Source organism: Phragmites australis, chromosome 2, assembly GCF_958298935.1.
Source record: "Phragmites australis chromosome 2, lpPhrAust1.1, whole genome shotgun sequence".
NCBI classification, from domain to species: domain Eukaryota; kingdom Viridiplantae; phylum Streptophyta; class Magnoliopsida; order Poales; family Poaceae; genus Phragmites; species Phragmites australis.
Genome location: NC_084922.1, coordinates 10666716 through 10684621, shown reverse-complemented (window position 1 = coordinate 10684621; position 17906 = coordinate 10666716). Strand labels below are relative to the sequence as shown.

At 47.3% G+C, this 17906-nt stretch overlaps 2 protein-coding genes across 3 annotated transcripts; both read right to left on the bottom strand.

The window, feature by feature from the left end:
* Positions 1-2413: 2413 nt before the first annotated feature.
* LOC133899273 (uncharacterized) lies at positions 2414-5583 on the bottom strand. Of its 2 annotated transcripts, none has more exons than XM_062340256.1 (5): positions 5317-5583; positions 5067-5213; positions 4120-4375; positions 3289-3366; positions 2414-2728 (listed from the first exon to the last, which is right to left on the bottom strand). In XM_062340256.1, the coding sequence occupies exons 1-5, from the start codon at positions 5377-5379 to the stop codon at positions 2589-2591; spliced, it is 684 nt and encodes a 227-aa protein (XP_062196240.1). In that variant the 5' UTR covers positions 5380-5583; the 3' UTR covers positions 2414-2588. The 2 variants fall into 2 exon arrangements, with proteins under 2 accessions (XP_062196240.1, XP_062196246.1); XM_062340262.1 differs by having other exon boundaries at positions 5067-5210; positions 5320-5583.
* A 1806-nt stretch (positions 5584-7389) lies between these two features.
* On the bottom strand, positions 7390-8988 carry LOC133902600 (phosphatidylinositol 4-kinase gamma 1-like). Its single transcript, XM_062344163.1, has 2 exons — positions 8917-8988; positions 7390-8800 (listed from the first exon to the last, which is right to left on the bottom strand). The coding sequence occupies exon 2, from the start codon at positions 8719-8721 to the stop codon at positions 7390-7392; it is 1332 nt and encodes a 443-aa protein (XP_062200147.1). The 5' UTR covers positions 8722-8800; positions 8917-8988.
* Positions 8989-17906: the final 8918 nt, after the last annotated feature.

Genomic DNA, 17906 nt, shown 5'->3' with positions numbered 1-17906 from the left:
TCAAGTGCAATCCTTCAGGTTCTCACTAACTTGTTTGGACTCGAATCCACAACAATTTGTGTCGTCCATGGGGATCGAACTAGTAGTTCATAGTAATGCGAGGAAAACAAAAAACTCCTGGCATGAAGTCTGCAACATCTAGAAATGGAGTACATGTGAAGACTAGCTAGTCGGACCCACTTCCACGTGGTACCACCGCAGGATCACAAGACTCTGATGCCAGGCCCCTGGTGTAGGCACTACTTCGAATGACGTATCGGGGGGAGGCCACAGCAGAGCGAGCCAGAAGAACGCACCGGAGATTGGCGAGGCAGTAGTGGAAGATGAGAGTGAGGTGGCAGAAGTGTGATGTCATCACGAAGAGGAAGATAGGGTGACAAAGGAGGCGGAGATGAGAGTAGAGCACAGAAAGGCTTTAGCGCTAGAAGCGAAGAAGAAGAAGGCGGAGATAAAAAAAAATGGTTGGAGGAGGAAAAGGCGGCGACAAATGCACATAGGGCACAAGCGCATATGGTGATGTCCAAAGAAGAAGAGTATAGGTAGTGAGCAGCGGATGTGTTGAAGCGGGTAGAGGAACTCCAACGTGAACTACTCGCATTTCGGTAGCTCACGGCTTCGAACCCTGGCACCTCAGGGGGGGGGGGTCTCGCGGCGGATCTTCGCCCCTGGGCGGAAGACATTCAGGAGAAGTGCCGAAGCCTGGTTAGGGGATCCCCCGTACCTCTACCATAGGCACCCACCATCTCAAAGTCATTTTCCCCAATTCCCCTTTGTCGCAGGGGATGTATACAATTCACTGTCCCTATGATTCAAGATGCCTTGATTGCCCAATTACACGAGAGAAACTGATCCAAAGGATTCGCTATGAGCTTCGAGGCTGCATTTGAGTTCGCAGGCGAAGACAATACCACCATGACCAAAAGCTTTGTGCTAGCCATCAATGGCATCGCGTGGTCTTTGTATACTACCTTGCCTGCGGGATGAATCTTCTCTTGGGAACAGCTTCGCAAAGCTATGTTTTCCAACTTCCAGGGTAACTATGCACAGCCTATCACTTCAAGAGATCTTTACGCTGCAAGACAATGCCTAGCTGAAAGCCTAAGAGATTACGTCCTTGTGCATATCAGCCTTCGTGTTGCTTCTAGTTGGAGGAGCCATCGAAATCGAAGACAATATGGCGAAGAAGGATCAAAGCTACAAAGTGAAGATCATGTCGATGAAGACAGTCAGAAAGGGGCATCAAACTCCTCATGAGAAATGAGCAACCCAATGGTAGCGAGTGAGAAAACTCCAAGAGTGAAAACGCGAGAGAGAGAGAGAGAGAGAGAGAGAGAGAGAGAGAGAGAGAGAGAGAGAGAGAGAATGGTAGCAGCTCTCTTGCTCTTATATATAAGGGGAAAACAAAATGAAGGGATGGCATGGTAACGGATGTGAGGACCGATTGATGAAGTGACACGTCTCTTCAGTGTGGCTCAATGCAAACCGCTTCAGAGAGCCCGCTCACCTCGACATGTGTACCTTCTCCACAGGACGACACGTGTGTAGGGCTGAAGCCGAAGCAATTTTCTCCAAAAAAGTGCGGAACACACTTATAACAGCAAAGCGTCACGATTTTTTTGTTGTTAACAATTGACATGTAGCATTTAAGTGTTCCATTGAAATAACATGTTTCGAAGCTTCGCGGCGGCCAAAGGGGGGATGATGGGCTAGGACCTCCAAAGTTCACAGGTTCAACCCCCACTTCGCCTGGGGCTACTATTAGGGGAGTGGCATATCGCACCTCACTTCGGCTCGAAAAGGACAAAGACAAGTGCAATCAAAACTACCTCAAAGATGGTGCAGAGCTAGCTATGGAGTGCCAAGGGAACCTTCGACCGAAGACGAAGGTTCCCATGAAGAGGAACCACACGAAGACGGTGCAAAGGTCATATGTGCATGGCTTCAACAGAGGACTCCGGATTGAGTACCACTTCACCGTAGAGTCTAGAATAATGACATGTAAATTAGAATAATAAATTATCATGTCTAGGGGTCAATACACCAAAGGACCCTTCATCTAGAGAATATGCAAGGGGCATAACATTAAAAATCCCTAGAGTTGTTGGTATAGACTAAAAAGACCCCCACCCTGAGTTGTAATACAGACTTTATTTAGATGCTAGACACCATATATAGTCAATTCTCACTCAATTCGATTCCTATTTAACCTACGAGGATCCACCTCTAGGTCCTCACTTGTTTGGACTTGACTCCACAACGCCAACTACATCTTTTCGAACCAGTAACTGCGGTCTAAGTTCCAATATAACTGATGAACTGCAAGCTTCAGAGAGATACCATTGCCAGTGCTATGGGGGATGACGTGATATCATATACATTTTACGAAATGAAATTGAACGCAGAACAATCCAGATCAAGCAAGTCGTGTTCTACATCAAAACTGCCATACATCAATCTTGATAACATTAGGATGAGAAGTACAGACAAAACAAGAAAAAGAAAGGCAACACTAAGTCAGTGGAGCCCAATTCTTGGAACTGCTACATTTTATGGAACAAACACAGAGAAAATGGCATTGAGCGTAAATGTTACTTCTTCAGACTGCCCTCGAGCCGTTCTATAGCAGCGCCCACACGGCTTTGATTTTTATTTTCCTCTGTCAAATCAGATGATTTTGAACTTGCAATCTCAATATTGGCCTTTTCTGCCAGCTTCAACTGTATCCAACCTGTAGAAGAATTCACCGGGCAGATTAATGAGCAAACAACCACAGCAAATTGCTGGGTCGACACAACATACAATGATCACATAACCCGTCAGAAATGGACCTACAAACACACAGTTTGTGCAAGTGGCTCTCGTACTGTCATGCATGCACTTCCTATATTAACACTGATTTCAATTCTTGAAAATTCTATAATCTATAAGACTATAACAAAAGAAACGGTTGTTTAGTGCTAGATGAATAGGGCATTGGAAGATGGACACAAATACGTACATATTGGGGTACCAAATTTCCACACCAGCTTACATATCAAAAATGGAATTTAGGTTCATGAGGTTACTTCCAAACGTGGAGCAAGGCAGTTGAAAAAGATGCTACAGCAATAATTTAACTTGCATGGTTCGATATGTTTTATTACTGTAACATATAAGGACATTCATGAACATGCCATTATCAGGCCCATATATATTAAGGAAGTGGGCTAATGAATACCCTTTAAAATATTTAGTACAGAGTGCAGAAGTAAGTTCTTGAGTTCATGATGACCAATGAGATGAAAATACCAAGGGGAAAGCAGATTCCAGCACCAAGAGCAGATCCAACCAATACATTCCTTGCTCGCCACATCATTGAACCTGGCACTGAAGATATAAAAACATCAGTCCAAATGACCTCACTGTATCAAGCACTATCCCGAGTTAACACTGAATATTTGCATATATAATCAGAAGTAAATACGACCAATATGATAAAATGATGATTTATCCTGTGGCAGAAAAGAGATGTGATGGTAACAAACCCAAAAAGATATTCATAGATTCTGAAGATACAGTTTGAAAATTACAATGGAAAGGCATCATCAAAGATATCTATAATCGCTAAGCAAACATTTTTTTATAAGCTTCTTACCCAACCCAACTATCTATATTGTTCAAGGTATTGACATCAAAGTTCAAAGTGTAAGTATCTGGACTGACACGAAATTACGATTATAACTACTTGAAAAGTCTATTCCATCATTCCATGTATAAGATATTAAGATCACTCAGATGGCTAGGGTATAGCCATAGAAGGCCCCAGAAGGCACCTAACCTGACAAATACAATAGCCTGGAAGAATTTGACATGAGGCCTACAACAGCAATCTTATAACACATAACAACCATTCTGAGACAGGATAATAAACACCAATAAGTGTTGTACTACTGTTAATCCATTTTAGTCTTGTAGGATGTAACTAATAGTATTTTAAAATAATTTCTTGAGATTACTCCAAGTCATACAGTGTTAAATCTGAATTTTGTTAAATGTCTTTGCGTGACCAAAATTCTCAATTTATTTGCCCATGTTTGATTGAATAATGAAATCCAAGACTGAATATGGTGAGAGGCATACATATAAGCCCAAAAGCAGCTGCGGTAGCTGAGCCAGCTCCTGCTATGTTGAAGACATCATGTACCCCACGACTCTCAATAAGAAGGTTCTGTATGCCAAAGAAAGTCGCAGTAAACATCCCAAGGCGAACACCGCCAACTAGCGAGCCTTTGGCAACCCGGATGAACCTTTTCTCCATTGCATCTCTCATCAATCTGTACTGTTCACGCTTGTCTGTGGTGCTTCCCATCTTCATCATCACCTCTGCATCCTTGCTCTGTGACAATATATGATACATACCATGTTGTCATAGAAGGCATTTTTTAGCATAAAGCATGTTCTCGGTTCAGGGAAGAAATAAAAGATAGAAAAATACCCCGATGTTAAAATGGAGACGAAATTAAGTGTCACATCAAAATTCTGGAATTTCTTAACAGTTGGTGACACCTGATTCCATTTTGATCCTATATCTGTAGATATATTCAACATTCCAAGAGGACTATTTATACATCTTGTTGTTTCACACAGTTCTGCAAAATTTTGGAACTACTTAACAGTGGGGGGGACCTAATTTCCATTTGATAGGATCCTATATTTGCAGATTTATCAGATAGAACGATAAACGGACCATTCTATATTCAGAGGTTTTACACGATTTTGCAACAAGAACTCTTAATGTAGGTCCAGTCCTCAAATTTCAGGTCGAACTGAATCGTGAGCTATGGAACAGGTGACCATACGCCCTGGGCCAGGAACGAACAATATGATACAGCGAATATGACGCAAAATGGGTATCCAAAAACAGCAACGATGCGCTCCACTTCATCTTTTCAGTTGAGCAAGTCTCCTTTCTTGAACAAGCCATCTAGGTAATATATTCAATTTTTGCATTCGCGTCACGGCAACCTAAACACACGGAGTCATTCAACACGAGCAGCAAGGAGACGGGAGTAGAGTGGCCGACTTACGACGGAGGCGGTGGCCTCCCTGCTCCCGCCGTAGAGCAGCCCGGAGAAGACCCCGACGAGGGTGGCCGTGCCCCAGTTCACCGTCCCCACCGACGCAGCCCTCGAGGGCGAGCCGCCCGCCTCCACCTCCGCCTCCGCCTCCGCCTCCTGGATCATCCATCCCCACCCAAACACGTCAGAAGGAAACAAGAACAAAAGGATTAGGCGTCAGAAGGAAGCATAAGCAGAGGAACAAAGCGGCGGGGCGAACCGCATGGGAGGGTGAATCAGCCGCCGGCGGCGGCTCGGCGGGGAGAGGCGCCGAGGCTGGCATGGCGATCGGCTGCGAGGCGGCGATGTAGATCAAGAAACGAAGAGGTGGCTCGGGAGCACGGGTGGCAGGTGTTGGAGGACGGCGGGCGGAGACGGGCGTGGTGCAGTTGCGGCGGCGAGATCACCGGTGACGGGCGACAAGATGGGGAAGGGGGAGCATTGGGGAGAAGGCGAACGAGGCATGGGTTTTGCCCTGTGGGCTCGGCTCGTGTTGCGACTTGTGTGTAGGCTTGTGGGCTAGGCCCATACTGCCAAAACGAGTGCAATTCGCTACCAGCCCACAAACTTAATGCCATAGTCCTCTCAAAAAAAAAAATCTCAATGCCATCCCCCAAACACAAATGGCGTGACTTCGTCGACCTCTTTTTATATATATTATAGGTCTAAAGTGTGTTTTAAGTTGTGTTAATATATAAGTGTAGGATATGGTGTTTGTTTAAAAGTGTTTCTAGATACTACAGCTTGTACTTCAGTTAGAGGTGTAATGAGATCGGATACGAACGAATATAACTTATCATGTATCATATTCTATATTTTTTCTCTCATCAGAATCAAATACAAATAGTGTCATATAATCATTTCTTCATCATATATCATATCCTATATTTTTTAAGTCGGAGTTAGAGTGCCTTAAGCTTTCAGTTAGTCAGATAATTAGAAAATTTTCATTTCATTTGTATCTCTCACATAGCACATTACAATAAAGGAGTGCAATTAAAGTGAGCACAAAGAGGGTGATCATTGAGATATGAAAACAAGAGCGATCAATATTATTTGTCTATAGATATGTGATAATCTACCTATATTTTATCATATTTTTAAGTAAAATCTTAGTAGGCTTTCTCGTTACACATAACATTCGTATATTCCGAATAGATACTAGTCATTATGTATCCTTTCTTTTTTTTTTATATGAAGTTAGATATAAATAATGACAGATATCTATTGTTGTATCCCAAGTTTATTTCTCAAGCCTTCTGTTGATTAGACGTGAAATATCCATCCTATTTTCAAGACAACCCTAGCGTCGAGGCATTATAAAAAGTATGACAGCGCCAAACGGGCAAACGACAGAATTCTGCAGCAGCTTAAGAGTACGGAAGATTAAATTTAACTGAGAAGCGGATGTTGTCTTCCCCGGGCTGGATTTGGTACAAGCTTAACAAAAGCCAAACAGGGCCTAACTTTAGTTGGAAAAAAGATATTGCAACACCTCAAGTATTGCAAAAGGAAAAGTTGTGTAGAGAAGACGAAAATGGTCTAATTTTGTATAAAGAGTTTTCATTTACTAGTCTACGATGCAATAGCTATTAATTCTCTGTCGTAGAGTATATACACTCCATCGTTAACTTCGTGTGTGCGTGCAAAACGTAATTCTACATTTCTCGACTGTTTCTCTATTATAACCCCGTTGAAAAGAACGGGATTTTATTCTGGTTTCTTGTATAGCAACGCTATATATCGTGGAAGATCCACACAAGTCGAATCACAGTATATACATTTTTCAGGGCTGTATTGGTGTGCATAATGTTGATCAATTAACGGTGAAACAGAGCTCAGAGAGACGTTGCAATGCTTGCTGTTGTTGTAGAATGTATTGGCTGGCGTTGCTTCTCGCTTCTCGCGACCTTAAAAATTATTTATTTATATTAAAATTTATGATAGATAGATCAGTAAAAAATATCTAAAAAAATCAACGAATAAATAAACATTAAACAGAAAAGATAGAAGAGGTGAGATAAACCGTACGTGAATAAACAATGTGGAGTTGCATTTGCAGCATGTCGCCGTACAAGCTCTCTGTTACACGTCACGTACAGCCTCCTTGACCCTACGCAGACGCAAGGCTTCCAGAGCTATAAGCTACGTGCATGTACAAACTCTTGGCATGCACACGTGTATAGATCTGCGTCCACGCAAGCACGCACGAGTGCATGCATGCAAACGGTAGTGGTACGATACGGTCAGCTATCCGCCGCGATCAGAACGACGTCACCGGTGACCGGCCTCGTCAGCTCCAGGACTTCAGCCCGGCGCGCTTCTTGGCCTCGAGCGCCGCCGGCAGCAGCTGCTCGAACCTCACAAGGAACGCAGCCCACTCCTCGCCGCTCAGGTGCTTGAACGACATGCGCTCCCTCCCGCTCACGCCCTCGCCGACGCCGTCGCCGTCGGGTGAGGGGGGTGCGAGAGAGGACAGTGGCGGGTGGACGGAGTCGTGGGCTCGCTTGCAGAGGGCCTCGAGCGTGCTCAGCCCCTCCTCACCCATCGCCGTGAACTCCCGGGTCATCATGTCGCCGATGTCCGCGAGGCAGAGCCCCGCCGCGGCCGCGCGCTTCAGGAAGATGGTGCAGAGGGTGAGGATCCGGATGGCCGGTTCGTTGAGGGACGGCAGCTCGGCGCGGAGCATCTCGGCGTCCTTGAACGGGTCCAGCGACGCGACGTACGCCATCTCGGCGTCGGAGAACGGCAGCGACGCCTGCGGCCAGTGCAGCCACTCGAAGTACGGGTCCTCGAACTGCTCCGGCAGGCAGAGGCCGTGATCGATCGGCACGAGGTCAAACGGTGGCGGCGAAGTGCTTCCATCTGCGCGCTGGCCTCTCGGTGGATTCTTGACGAGGATGTTGCCGGCGTGGCGGTCGATATTGAGGAGGCGGACGTCGAGAATGCCGACGCGGTGCACGGACGCCACCGAGAACCGCGACGGGCCCAGCTCTCCGGCGTCGTACTCGTGCGCCACAAACCGCTGGATAGAGGCCATGGTCGTCGGCATCGCGGGGCGCGAGATCTTGATCAGCGCGGTTGGCTCCACGCTGGCGAAGCCGTCGTGGTCGAGGAGGAAGGCGGCCACCTCCCGCAGCACGGCCTTGCTCGCGTAGCCCCCGTGGGCCGGCGAACCTGCCGCTGCGGTGGCGTCATCGAGAGGCTTGATGACGGCGACGTGCTCGCCGGAGCGGCCGTCGTTGAGCAGCAGCGCCCCGCCGAGGCCGCTCTGCGCGGGAACCAGCCGTGTCCCCGACGCGATGGCGCCCGCGGCCTCCGCGATGAGCTCTCGCACGCCACGGGCGTGGCGTCCCGCGACGATCTCCACGCGCGGCATCTTCTTCTCGGCTTGCTCCGTGTGGTCGGTGCCGGCGGGCGCGACGGTCGTGAAGCACGGGGAGGATTGGCTCCGGCGCCGAGGGGACAGGCCGTTGTGGCCCGCGATGACTGTGGCGGCGTCGCGCTCCTGGTGGTCCCTGTCGAGCAGAGGTCTGTCGAGCTGCGCGACGGAGTGGAGACGGCAGTGCCTGCCGCGCGCAGTGGGGGGCTTGAGGTCGTGGCAGTGACCGACCGCGATTGCCATCCTGGCTAACGAGCAGTTGTTGCCTTCGGCGCCGGCGGTGGCCGGTGGCGGCGGGTCAGTAGCCGGTGGCAGGGGCCGGCTACTCGCAAATTCCATGCATTCATGAACGCGACTGACACAATTAGATCACTGACGCAACTAAAATCACAATTCACAGCAACAATAAGAAAAACATTTTCAATTTAATACGCATACCTTCCTTTTGTTTTAGGCCTGTTACAACAACATGTCGATCGAGAGCTAGCTATCTACATCCAGAGAGCGATCAGTAGCAGCAGAAGCCGTCGCAAGTGATCAGCGACAACGACGGCACAGCGGCGAGCGCAGGGGCAGGCGCAGTCATGGATCAATGATCGGCGGCGCGCAATTGATACAACTTCCAAAGAACACGATCGAATGCCTCCAAGTTCTGAGGGGGGGGGGGGGAGTTCTCGAACCGAGCAGATCAAGGTAGGCAGCAGGGAGAAGAAGGGCGCGTGCAAGCTAGCTAGCTCGCCGGCCGGCCGCCGCCCTCTCCTCCTCTTGATTGCTAATCAGTTGGCTGGTTATTTATACAGGCTACGTGATGCAGCTTGGTCTCCTCCCGCGTCCTTCTAATCTCTTCCCCTTCCCTCCGCGCGCGCGGCTGGGAGGAAGGAAAGGAAGGAGAAGAAAGAAGCTCGGAGAAGCAGCGACTGCCTATTTTTGCACCCCGGCCGGGAGGCCCCCGCGGTGTACATATACATCGGGCGGTTGCTCCCGGTCTCCGTCCCGCGGGCTAAATATGGCCGGCTTCCCCTGCGCCTCCGCCCGCCCGCGCCACGAGCCAGACAGCCATGGACGCCCGCGCATGCAGCCGTTGGCTGGTCTCGCGCGGGAAGGGTCGGGTGGCGAGCCGAGCTTTGTGGGACAGGAGCAAACGTTGCTGTTTCGTTTCTTGGGTTCGTTCAGAATCGCGTCGGGAGACTGTATTGTGGGGACGAGCGCGCCCGGCTTGGCCCGTGGTTGAGCAAGACAGATCGGTGGTGTCGGCCGTCGGGCTAAGGCCAGTTTGACGCGGTCCTGGTTGGAAGAGAGATATGGCCCATATCATGAGGGGCTTAGGACGAGTCGTACCCAAACATGAAAGCCTTTTGCTTCCATACGGCATGGTCTTAATGCCAGATTTCGGACACCCCCGGTAACTCCTGGAGCCTCTAACGAGTTCTCCAGGGATCCGTTGCCACCGCTTGCCTTCGAAATCAGAAGTTCGTTGCCTTCTCGCTATCTCAATGCATAGGCCTTTTAGTATTTACTTCGTCAGTCCGGACAAACCAAAACCGCTTTCCGACATTGGGAAGGCTAGTTGTGGATGTAAAGAATAAGGAATCCATGTTAAAAAGGCCCATAACGGTAGATGTCAGTTGGTAGTTAATTTTTTTTTCAAAATCATGGTATACATGCGCGACCAGTCTCTTGGTCGCAGATGAAAAACTCGTGATCAGTCTTTTCTGATCGTGGAATGAGTATTCAACTAACCAATTTAATCGTATTTAATGTTATCTACTTGTGTTTTTTTTTCCATGCATTATTTCGGTGGGTGAAGTCGTAGGCCGGCGCAGAGACAGTGTGACATGTCTCGGGATGGCCTGACAGGTGGGCGTGAAGGCCTGGCAGGCGAGCGTGACAGGTGTTTGGCGAATGGGACAGGACGACTAGGACGGGCCAGGCATGCTTGCCCCCTGTAATGATGGTTTAGGAGTAGTTATTTTTATCAGGTATAGGGCAGCTAATATATTTGGCACGATCTACTTGTGTGTGTACGATACATCTCGCCTCCTCCTATATAAAGAGGGAGGACCGGGCTTGTAAAAAGAGAGACTTTAAATAAGTTCATCCAATTCATGAAAAAATACACATGATGTAAGGTTGTTATCCTAAGGAAGATCTAAACCTGCATAAACCCTAATGTTCTTGAGTCCCCTAGACACACACACTCACCAACAACCACAAAAAAAAGTTGAATACGCACCGATCGTCCAGCATACCCCGAATACATTGTTAGGGATTAACTCTCGACAATTGACGTGCTAGGTATGGGGCGAGTTTTCACATTTCAGTAAGTGTTGATAACTCGATTGGGCTATCCATGGCTGGATCCATGGCAACCGCTGAGTCCCGTTCCGAGGATCTCGATCGTCGAAAGGTGTTTATCATGGGGTACGACCCAGATGAGTCTGGTGTGCTCTAAGTTTGGAACACCGAATCGGAGTCCGAAGGCTGCGAGACTTAACTATGCAGGAGGGGGCAGTTGAGGCCCTCGTATCCCGGGCACCGTTGGTGAGTCTCAGGCTTTGAGCCTAGAGGGAAACGGTCTAGCACCGAATAGGGAGGCGCTCTGATACAACCTCTGCATAGGGCACAATCATTAGTGGTGTCGTCGTCCAAACCGTCACACCATGATAGTCTAGAGATTCCCCTCTTTGTGATATTTCGTCGCTCCACACTTAGCAGCTCGACTACGAGGCCATGACGTCCACGCAGAATCTACAAACTATGCAAATGCTTCTCAGCCACCTGCTGGTGGCCGTTTCAGAGGGTTCGCCAGTAGCACCATGGCTACAAGACCTCGCCCTCTTGGTAGAGACCACCCAACGCCAAACCGTGGCGTCAAACACCACTTCCATCGTAAGGATTGGTGGGGGTTGCAACAGCCAATAATCGCAGCTGGCCATGCGACAGGAAAGATCATGTCCTCCCGCCGTGATAGGAAGTACTTGGAGACCCCCACCACGTTAGGACGTTCACCCCAATTGACCTACGTGATTCTCTTCGCTAACACAACTTCCACAGTGTGATCCAGGGCCAAAGGGCCAGTCGGGAGCAGGAAGATCGCGCTTGACGGGAGTAGGAAAAAGACAAGCAGCCCTACAACTCACCCCCTTGATCGTGGGGAGGCATGGGACTCCTCAACCCAATCATTGGGGCCGCGAGACCACCGTCTCTCTCCCCAAGCAAGCGTCGTCGCCCATCAGCGAGCGACTCCCCGATATGGGACGAGCAACAACGCTTTGTCTGCCCAGCTGCGAGAGGTGCATTAGACAGACAAGTTTTGGCCAATCCTAGCCAAAAAATACGACGACTCGACCAATCCCGAGGAGTTACTACAGATTTACAGCACCATGGTGCAAGCCATGAGAAAGTCATGACCGTATCAGCACGGTCATGGCTTATGAACCTCCCCCGTGGGCCGGTTCACTCCTGGGAGGATTTGTGTGACTAGTTTGCCGCCAACTTTCAAGGCACCCACGCCTAACCAGGGGTCAAGGATGACCCGTACCAGGTCACGCAGTGGCATGGCGAGTCGATGCAAGACTACATCTGGCGTTTCACCAAACACCGAAATACCATTCCAAGGATCATGGGTGAGTCCATTGTCATAGCATTCTGGAGGAGGGTCAGAGATCAGAAGATGGTCAAAAAGTTGGCCACCAAGGCAGAGTACCACTGAGCTCTTCGAGCTCACAGACAAGTGCACTTAGTCCACAGAGGCCCGAGAGCTCTAGAGCGGCCCAAAACCACAACCGACCTCTGACCAGCCCACCATTTTCAAAGGGGTCGGCCGGAAGTAGAAGAAGAGCAAACGCAAGGCATGACCACCCAACGTCATGGTATTCGAGCAGATCGGCCAACCACGTCGGCACTTCGAGAAAAAGGACGGGAAGAAGGGCCAAAGCTACTACCTGATCCACCACACAGATGCTCATGACCTAACCGAATGTAAAGTCGTGCGGGGCATCATCAACAAGGAGATTGGGGAGCGCAAACCTAGGCACGACGAAAATGGTGAGGATGGGGCTGACCCTGACCAGTTGGCACTAGATTTCCAGAAGGTCGATCACATAGTCCATCATATCTTTAGGGGCGCCGTAACGTATTCCTCAAACAGGGAATACAAGTTGATGGTCCATGAGATGTGGGCGACCACGCTGAGCCTTGAACCCGCGTCTAAAGTGGTCGGACGTACCCCTCACCTTCAGCCAGGTAAACCACCCCACGTATGTCAAGTACCCTAGTCATTATCCCATCGTGGTCGAACCCACGGCATAGAACATCCAACTGGGTCGTGTACTGGTCGAGGAAAGGAGTTCCATTATCCTCCTCTTCGCTAACGCGCTGAACACCCTGTAGATTCTGAGGAGTGCCTTGAAACCATCTCCTCCCTTTTTCAGAATTAACCCTCGCTCCTCGGCTAAGACATTGGGGTAAAATATACGAATTGGATTCGTATATGGGTTTGATTGGATTATGATCCATGAGGTATTTGAGTCCTAAAGGGCTTTCAACATGGGAGCCCATTAGCAAGATCTTTATAAGGAGAGGCGTGGGGTGAGGCGTGAAGGGGTAGAGTCATTTTGAAACCCTAGCCAAAACTCTCCACATGATCTCCTAAAACCTTAGCCATGTGTGTGGTGCTAGCACATGATTCTACTCAGTACGTGTGGATACTGTAGGATGCTGCTGCTATTGCGGCGTTGATCTCCTCGATGTGTAGATCTTAACGTTGTTGCTCGGCTAGTTGAGGACCTACTCAACTGGTCGATATACTTGCTCAGCACTGGTCACGGAGCGTGACGTGACCACTTGGAGCTGGTCGACGACATGACAAATCTGCTCAGTGGCTGGTCAAGAAACTAGTCGAGAAGCACGACCGTCTGTTTGGAGTTGGTCCAGGAGTGTGACCACCTGCGTAGGGCTGGTCGCGGACCTGATTGAGAAGCTGTTCGAGGAGTTTACGTGCACGATGTTGGATTGGTCTACTCCAACTCTTCTTCGGTTGCACTACGTATCAAGTGGTAAAGATCTATGATCTCCGACTTGCATGATTTTCTGAGTGAATGCGATAGAATTTTTTTATTTTAGGCTAGCATAGCCTACCCGTTCCCCAACACAACTACCATATTTGCAACGATCTGCTTGTATGTATACGGTATGCCTCGTCTCCTGCTGTATAAAGGGGGAGGACCGGGCTTATAAAAAAGAGAAACTCTGAATAAGTTAACCCAACTCATAAGAAAATACACAGGATGTATGACTGTTATCCTAAGAGGGTCTGAACTTGGATAAACCCTGGTGTTCTTGAGTTCCTTCGACACACACTCACCGACAACCACCGAAAACGTTGATCACGCACCCATCATCTAACATAATCTGAATACATTGTCAGAAATTAACTCTCGATACTATCCTTGCCGAGCGAGGCAACTGGACAAATAAGCTAACCAAACACACCTATAGTTACCCTATGCCACCACTACCTCTGAAGTCATCACCTCTACTTTCCTCGCTTGTTACCCTCGCTGGCAATACCATCCTCCTATCTACCCTTGATTCTAGCGGCACCTCTTCCGTCTCGCTATATTTCACTACCCTTCCTCTAATATGAGGGCACAGTGATCCTCGAGGCCTAACTAAAACCTCACGTCCCTAACAAGCTTGCCATAGAAGAAGAGACGGCTGGCCCGAGCATGAATCTTGAAGTACGCCATTAAGTACAAAATTCATGTGTCAAAGACCATGAAGCAGGAGATGGTAAGAAAAAAATGCAGTTGCTATCGACTGCAATTTCATCTTAGTTCAATTGACCGTCATAGACTATCAGATGAAAATCTAATGGCATTCGCATCATCTTCAACCTACCAGCTCACTTTCTCTCACGTGACAGTTTCCTCGCAGTGCAGAAGTCTTGTCTCGCTCCCCCGCCTCACTAACCTCTCAGTTTTGGAGCTCTCCCGCCCTAGCACCGGCCCACCAACTATCCTCCACGACAAAGAAAGCACCTCAAATCAACCCTCTCTCCTAACCCCAGCACAACAGCCATTGTTCTTCATCGCCTGAGACACTAATCTTATTTTTAGATGTCTCACTACGTAAGAAACCATCAAATGAGATAAGTCATTAGTGACGGCTACTCAGTGTGCATCACTAATGCAATATTAGTGATGGGTTAAATAATGACCTATCACTAATATGTGGCACAGGTTGAGACTCGACCAAGACCCGTCACTAATGAGGGGTCATAAGTGACGGCGAGGGAACAACCCGTCACTAAAGATAGTAGTGACGGGTCACCCCAAAACCCATCACTAATGATGGAATTATTAGTGATGGGTAGAGAGAGCACACTCATTAGTGACGGGTGACCTCAAAGCTTATCACTAATGATGGAGTCATTAGTGACGGGTTACCTAAAGGTCTGTCACTAATGAGTCAGTTATTAGTGACGGATAGAGAGGGCATGCTCATTAGTGACAAGTGATAAAGACATCTATCACTAATGACTAACTCATTAGTGACGGGGTTTTAGTGACCTATCACTAATGACTGGTCGGGTCCAGAGTCATTGTTGGTTGAGTAAAAATTCATAACTTTTTTATACAAACTCAGATGGGAAAAAACTTTATATGAAAATTGTAGCTCTCGACGAGGTATACAACTTTGTAGTTGATCACTTTTTTATTTAAAGCCATATAGGTGCACAAATAAATATATAAAGACTATCAATGGAACCATACACAAGGCCACAAACTAAAGTGCTGAATCTAGTGTAAAACTAGTATGAATTATTGAAAAGACACACATAGGTTCACAAACTTAAAAATTGTAAATTCAAATATTTTTATCGTGAGTTTGGTAACTCAGATTGATGAAATGTCTGCGCAGCACTAATTTTCAGATGTAGCACTATGTCTCCAAAAATTTCCAGGCAAATCGGAGTATGTCAATTTTCGACGAAAAACTTTAGAGATCCTATCAAGCATCTTCTGAGCCTTTTTTGATCAAGAAGGTACATATATAAATATGTGTATTATTTTTTAGATACGTCTCCTTGTTAACTTCGAAAGTAGAGGTTAAACATCAAAATCGGACTTCGTATGTAAAAGTTATAGCTATTTTACTGAACACTGCACGGGTTGGATACAAACTATTTCATACGGAGTCGGATGGAGACAAACTTTATATGAACATTGTAGAACTCGACGAGATCTACAATTTTGTAGTTGATAAAATTTTCATTTAAGATCATTTAGCAAAATTATAACCCTCGATAAAATTTAGTAAAATTAGTCATTAGTGACGGGTCATGGTTATGACACGTTACAAATGACCTTTGGCAAAGAAGCTTAAAAGGATAAAATATCCAGTTTCTATCACAGCTACACGATAGCAGAGGTGATAAGGTGGCTACACGCACGAGGAGGAGATCGTGGGTTCGATTTTCATGAAACACAAACTTAAAAACAATATGAAAAAGTGTGGTTTGTGAGGCATATGAGATAGACCTGCGTTGGGACAGCTCGAGTGAAAAAATATTTTTTGACTTTTTTTTTCAAAAAATACGAAAAATATTCATCGGTCATCAGTGACGGATCAAGATTAAAACCCGTCACTAATATCCAGTCAATATTAACGGGTCACGGTTATGATCCGTCACTAATTATTGAATATTAGTGACATATCACGGTTATAATTCATCACTAATGACCTCATTAGTGACAGGTTATTACCCATCACTAATGACCTCATTAGTGACACGATAAGAGTGATGGTTACCAGATCCGTCACTAATATCGGTTACCACCCACCATTAATGATTTTTTTTTTTACGTAGTGTCTGATAATTAAAAAGTGTGGAAAACTTATCACTATCATTTACTTCAATATAAAATTCAGAAACACCCATAAAAATTTGGTAATGCCGACCAAATTATCCAGCATGTACTACCAGGTCTCCACATCTCAAAGCACATACAGCTTGGTTACCTGTAAAAATCTTCGACCAAACATTTTTTTAGGGTATGTTTGGTTCTCGGATAAGTTTTTATGAGCTACATCGTATAAATAGGTTAAGTAAAACCAAGCTGAACAGAATTATATTTATTAAAAAGAAAATTATTTAATTGGTTGTATCTGTCTGGATAGCCTGACCTGAGTTTCTATTTGGTTGATTGAATTTGAGGCCGTGTAAGCAAATGCAAGAGTCGATATTATGATTGTTTACTTGTATGAAGATGATTTATAACACTAGTAAGTAGGTCCGCCTGTCTGAGCGGATACAGAGCTTGCATCTATCGGACCAGGTTGCAGAGTGAAGCTGGCACTCTCGGGTCAAGATAAGGATATTTATTTGTATCCATCGGACTAAACTAGAAAAATGTATACAAGCAACTAAACACATTTACCTATGAGATTATATATATATATATATCCATCGTACTAGCCTAAGAGAGATTTGAAAAACCAAACCGCAGTTTTGAAACTGTGAGTGCCAAGCACTCAAAAGCTCCTCGTAATGGTGTAATCGCTGTTGCGGTTAATCTCATCACTACCATCTGCCCATGGCGGTTGCTGTCCAGGCACCTATTGGTGAAGGGTTGCTTTCCCAACAGGTGCCCCTTCTACTTGTATAAATATACATGTATATCAATCAATGAATTAATATGGAACTCATTTTATCTATTCGATCTCATCTATCAATCTCTATCTACTGTTCATTTGAGTTCTAACATGTTATCGCGCACTCGCTCGATCCACTGATCATCGGCCAACCAAGAAGAAAGGCAGCATAGAGGAATGAAGGAAGAAAGACCACTCATCTCATGGTAAGCAACGATGGAGCCTTCACCTTCATCAACCGGAGATGCCCATCGCTCCCTGATGACTCTGGAGGCGGTGATCCTCCGACTCATTCGTCCTCCAACGCTTGCTGGTCGCACCGGTCGCTGTCGATTCCATTCTCGCCATCACCACCATCAAGCATCGCGGGCACACTTCCTCTGACGTAACGGTTCGGCCAGAACCTTCCACGTCGCCCTGCACGATGCCCATCGACCAGCCCTTCGGGTTGGGTCCCGAATGGCGACGGTACCCGCTTCTCCGACCGCACGTTTGCCATCGGTGCCGTGCTGCCCCGTCCATGGCTATGCGTGTTGTCCAAAGCATGGAGCGGCAGCACTGCGTGCACTCCGGGGGGGCTGGTGCTCCATGGCATGATCCTTCGGCGCATAGGGCCTTGTCTCCTTCACCAACACCCGTGGCCGGAGCACGTCCACCATCGCATGTGGCTATGCCACCATCGTCGGTGCCCATGGCCGCGACTTCCTCACCGACGCTCGAGACTGGATCTTCCTCGCTGGTGCTTCTCACCATCTCTGTCCCGACCCCCT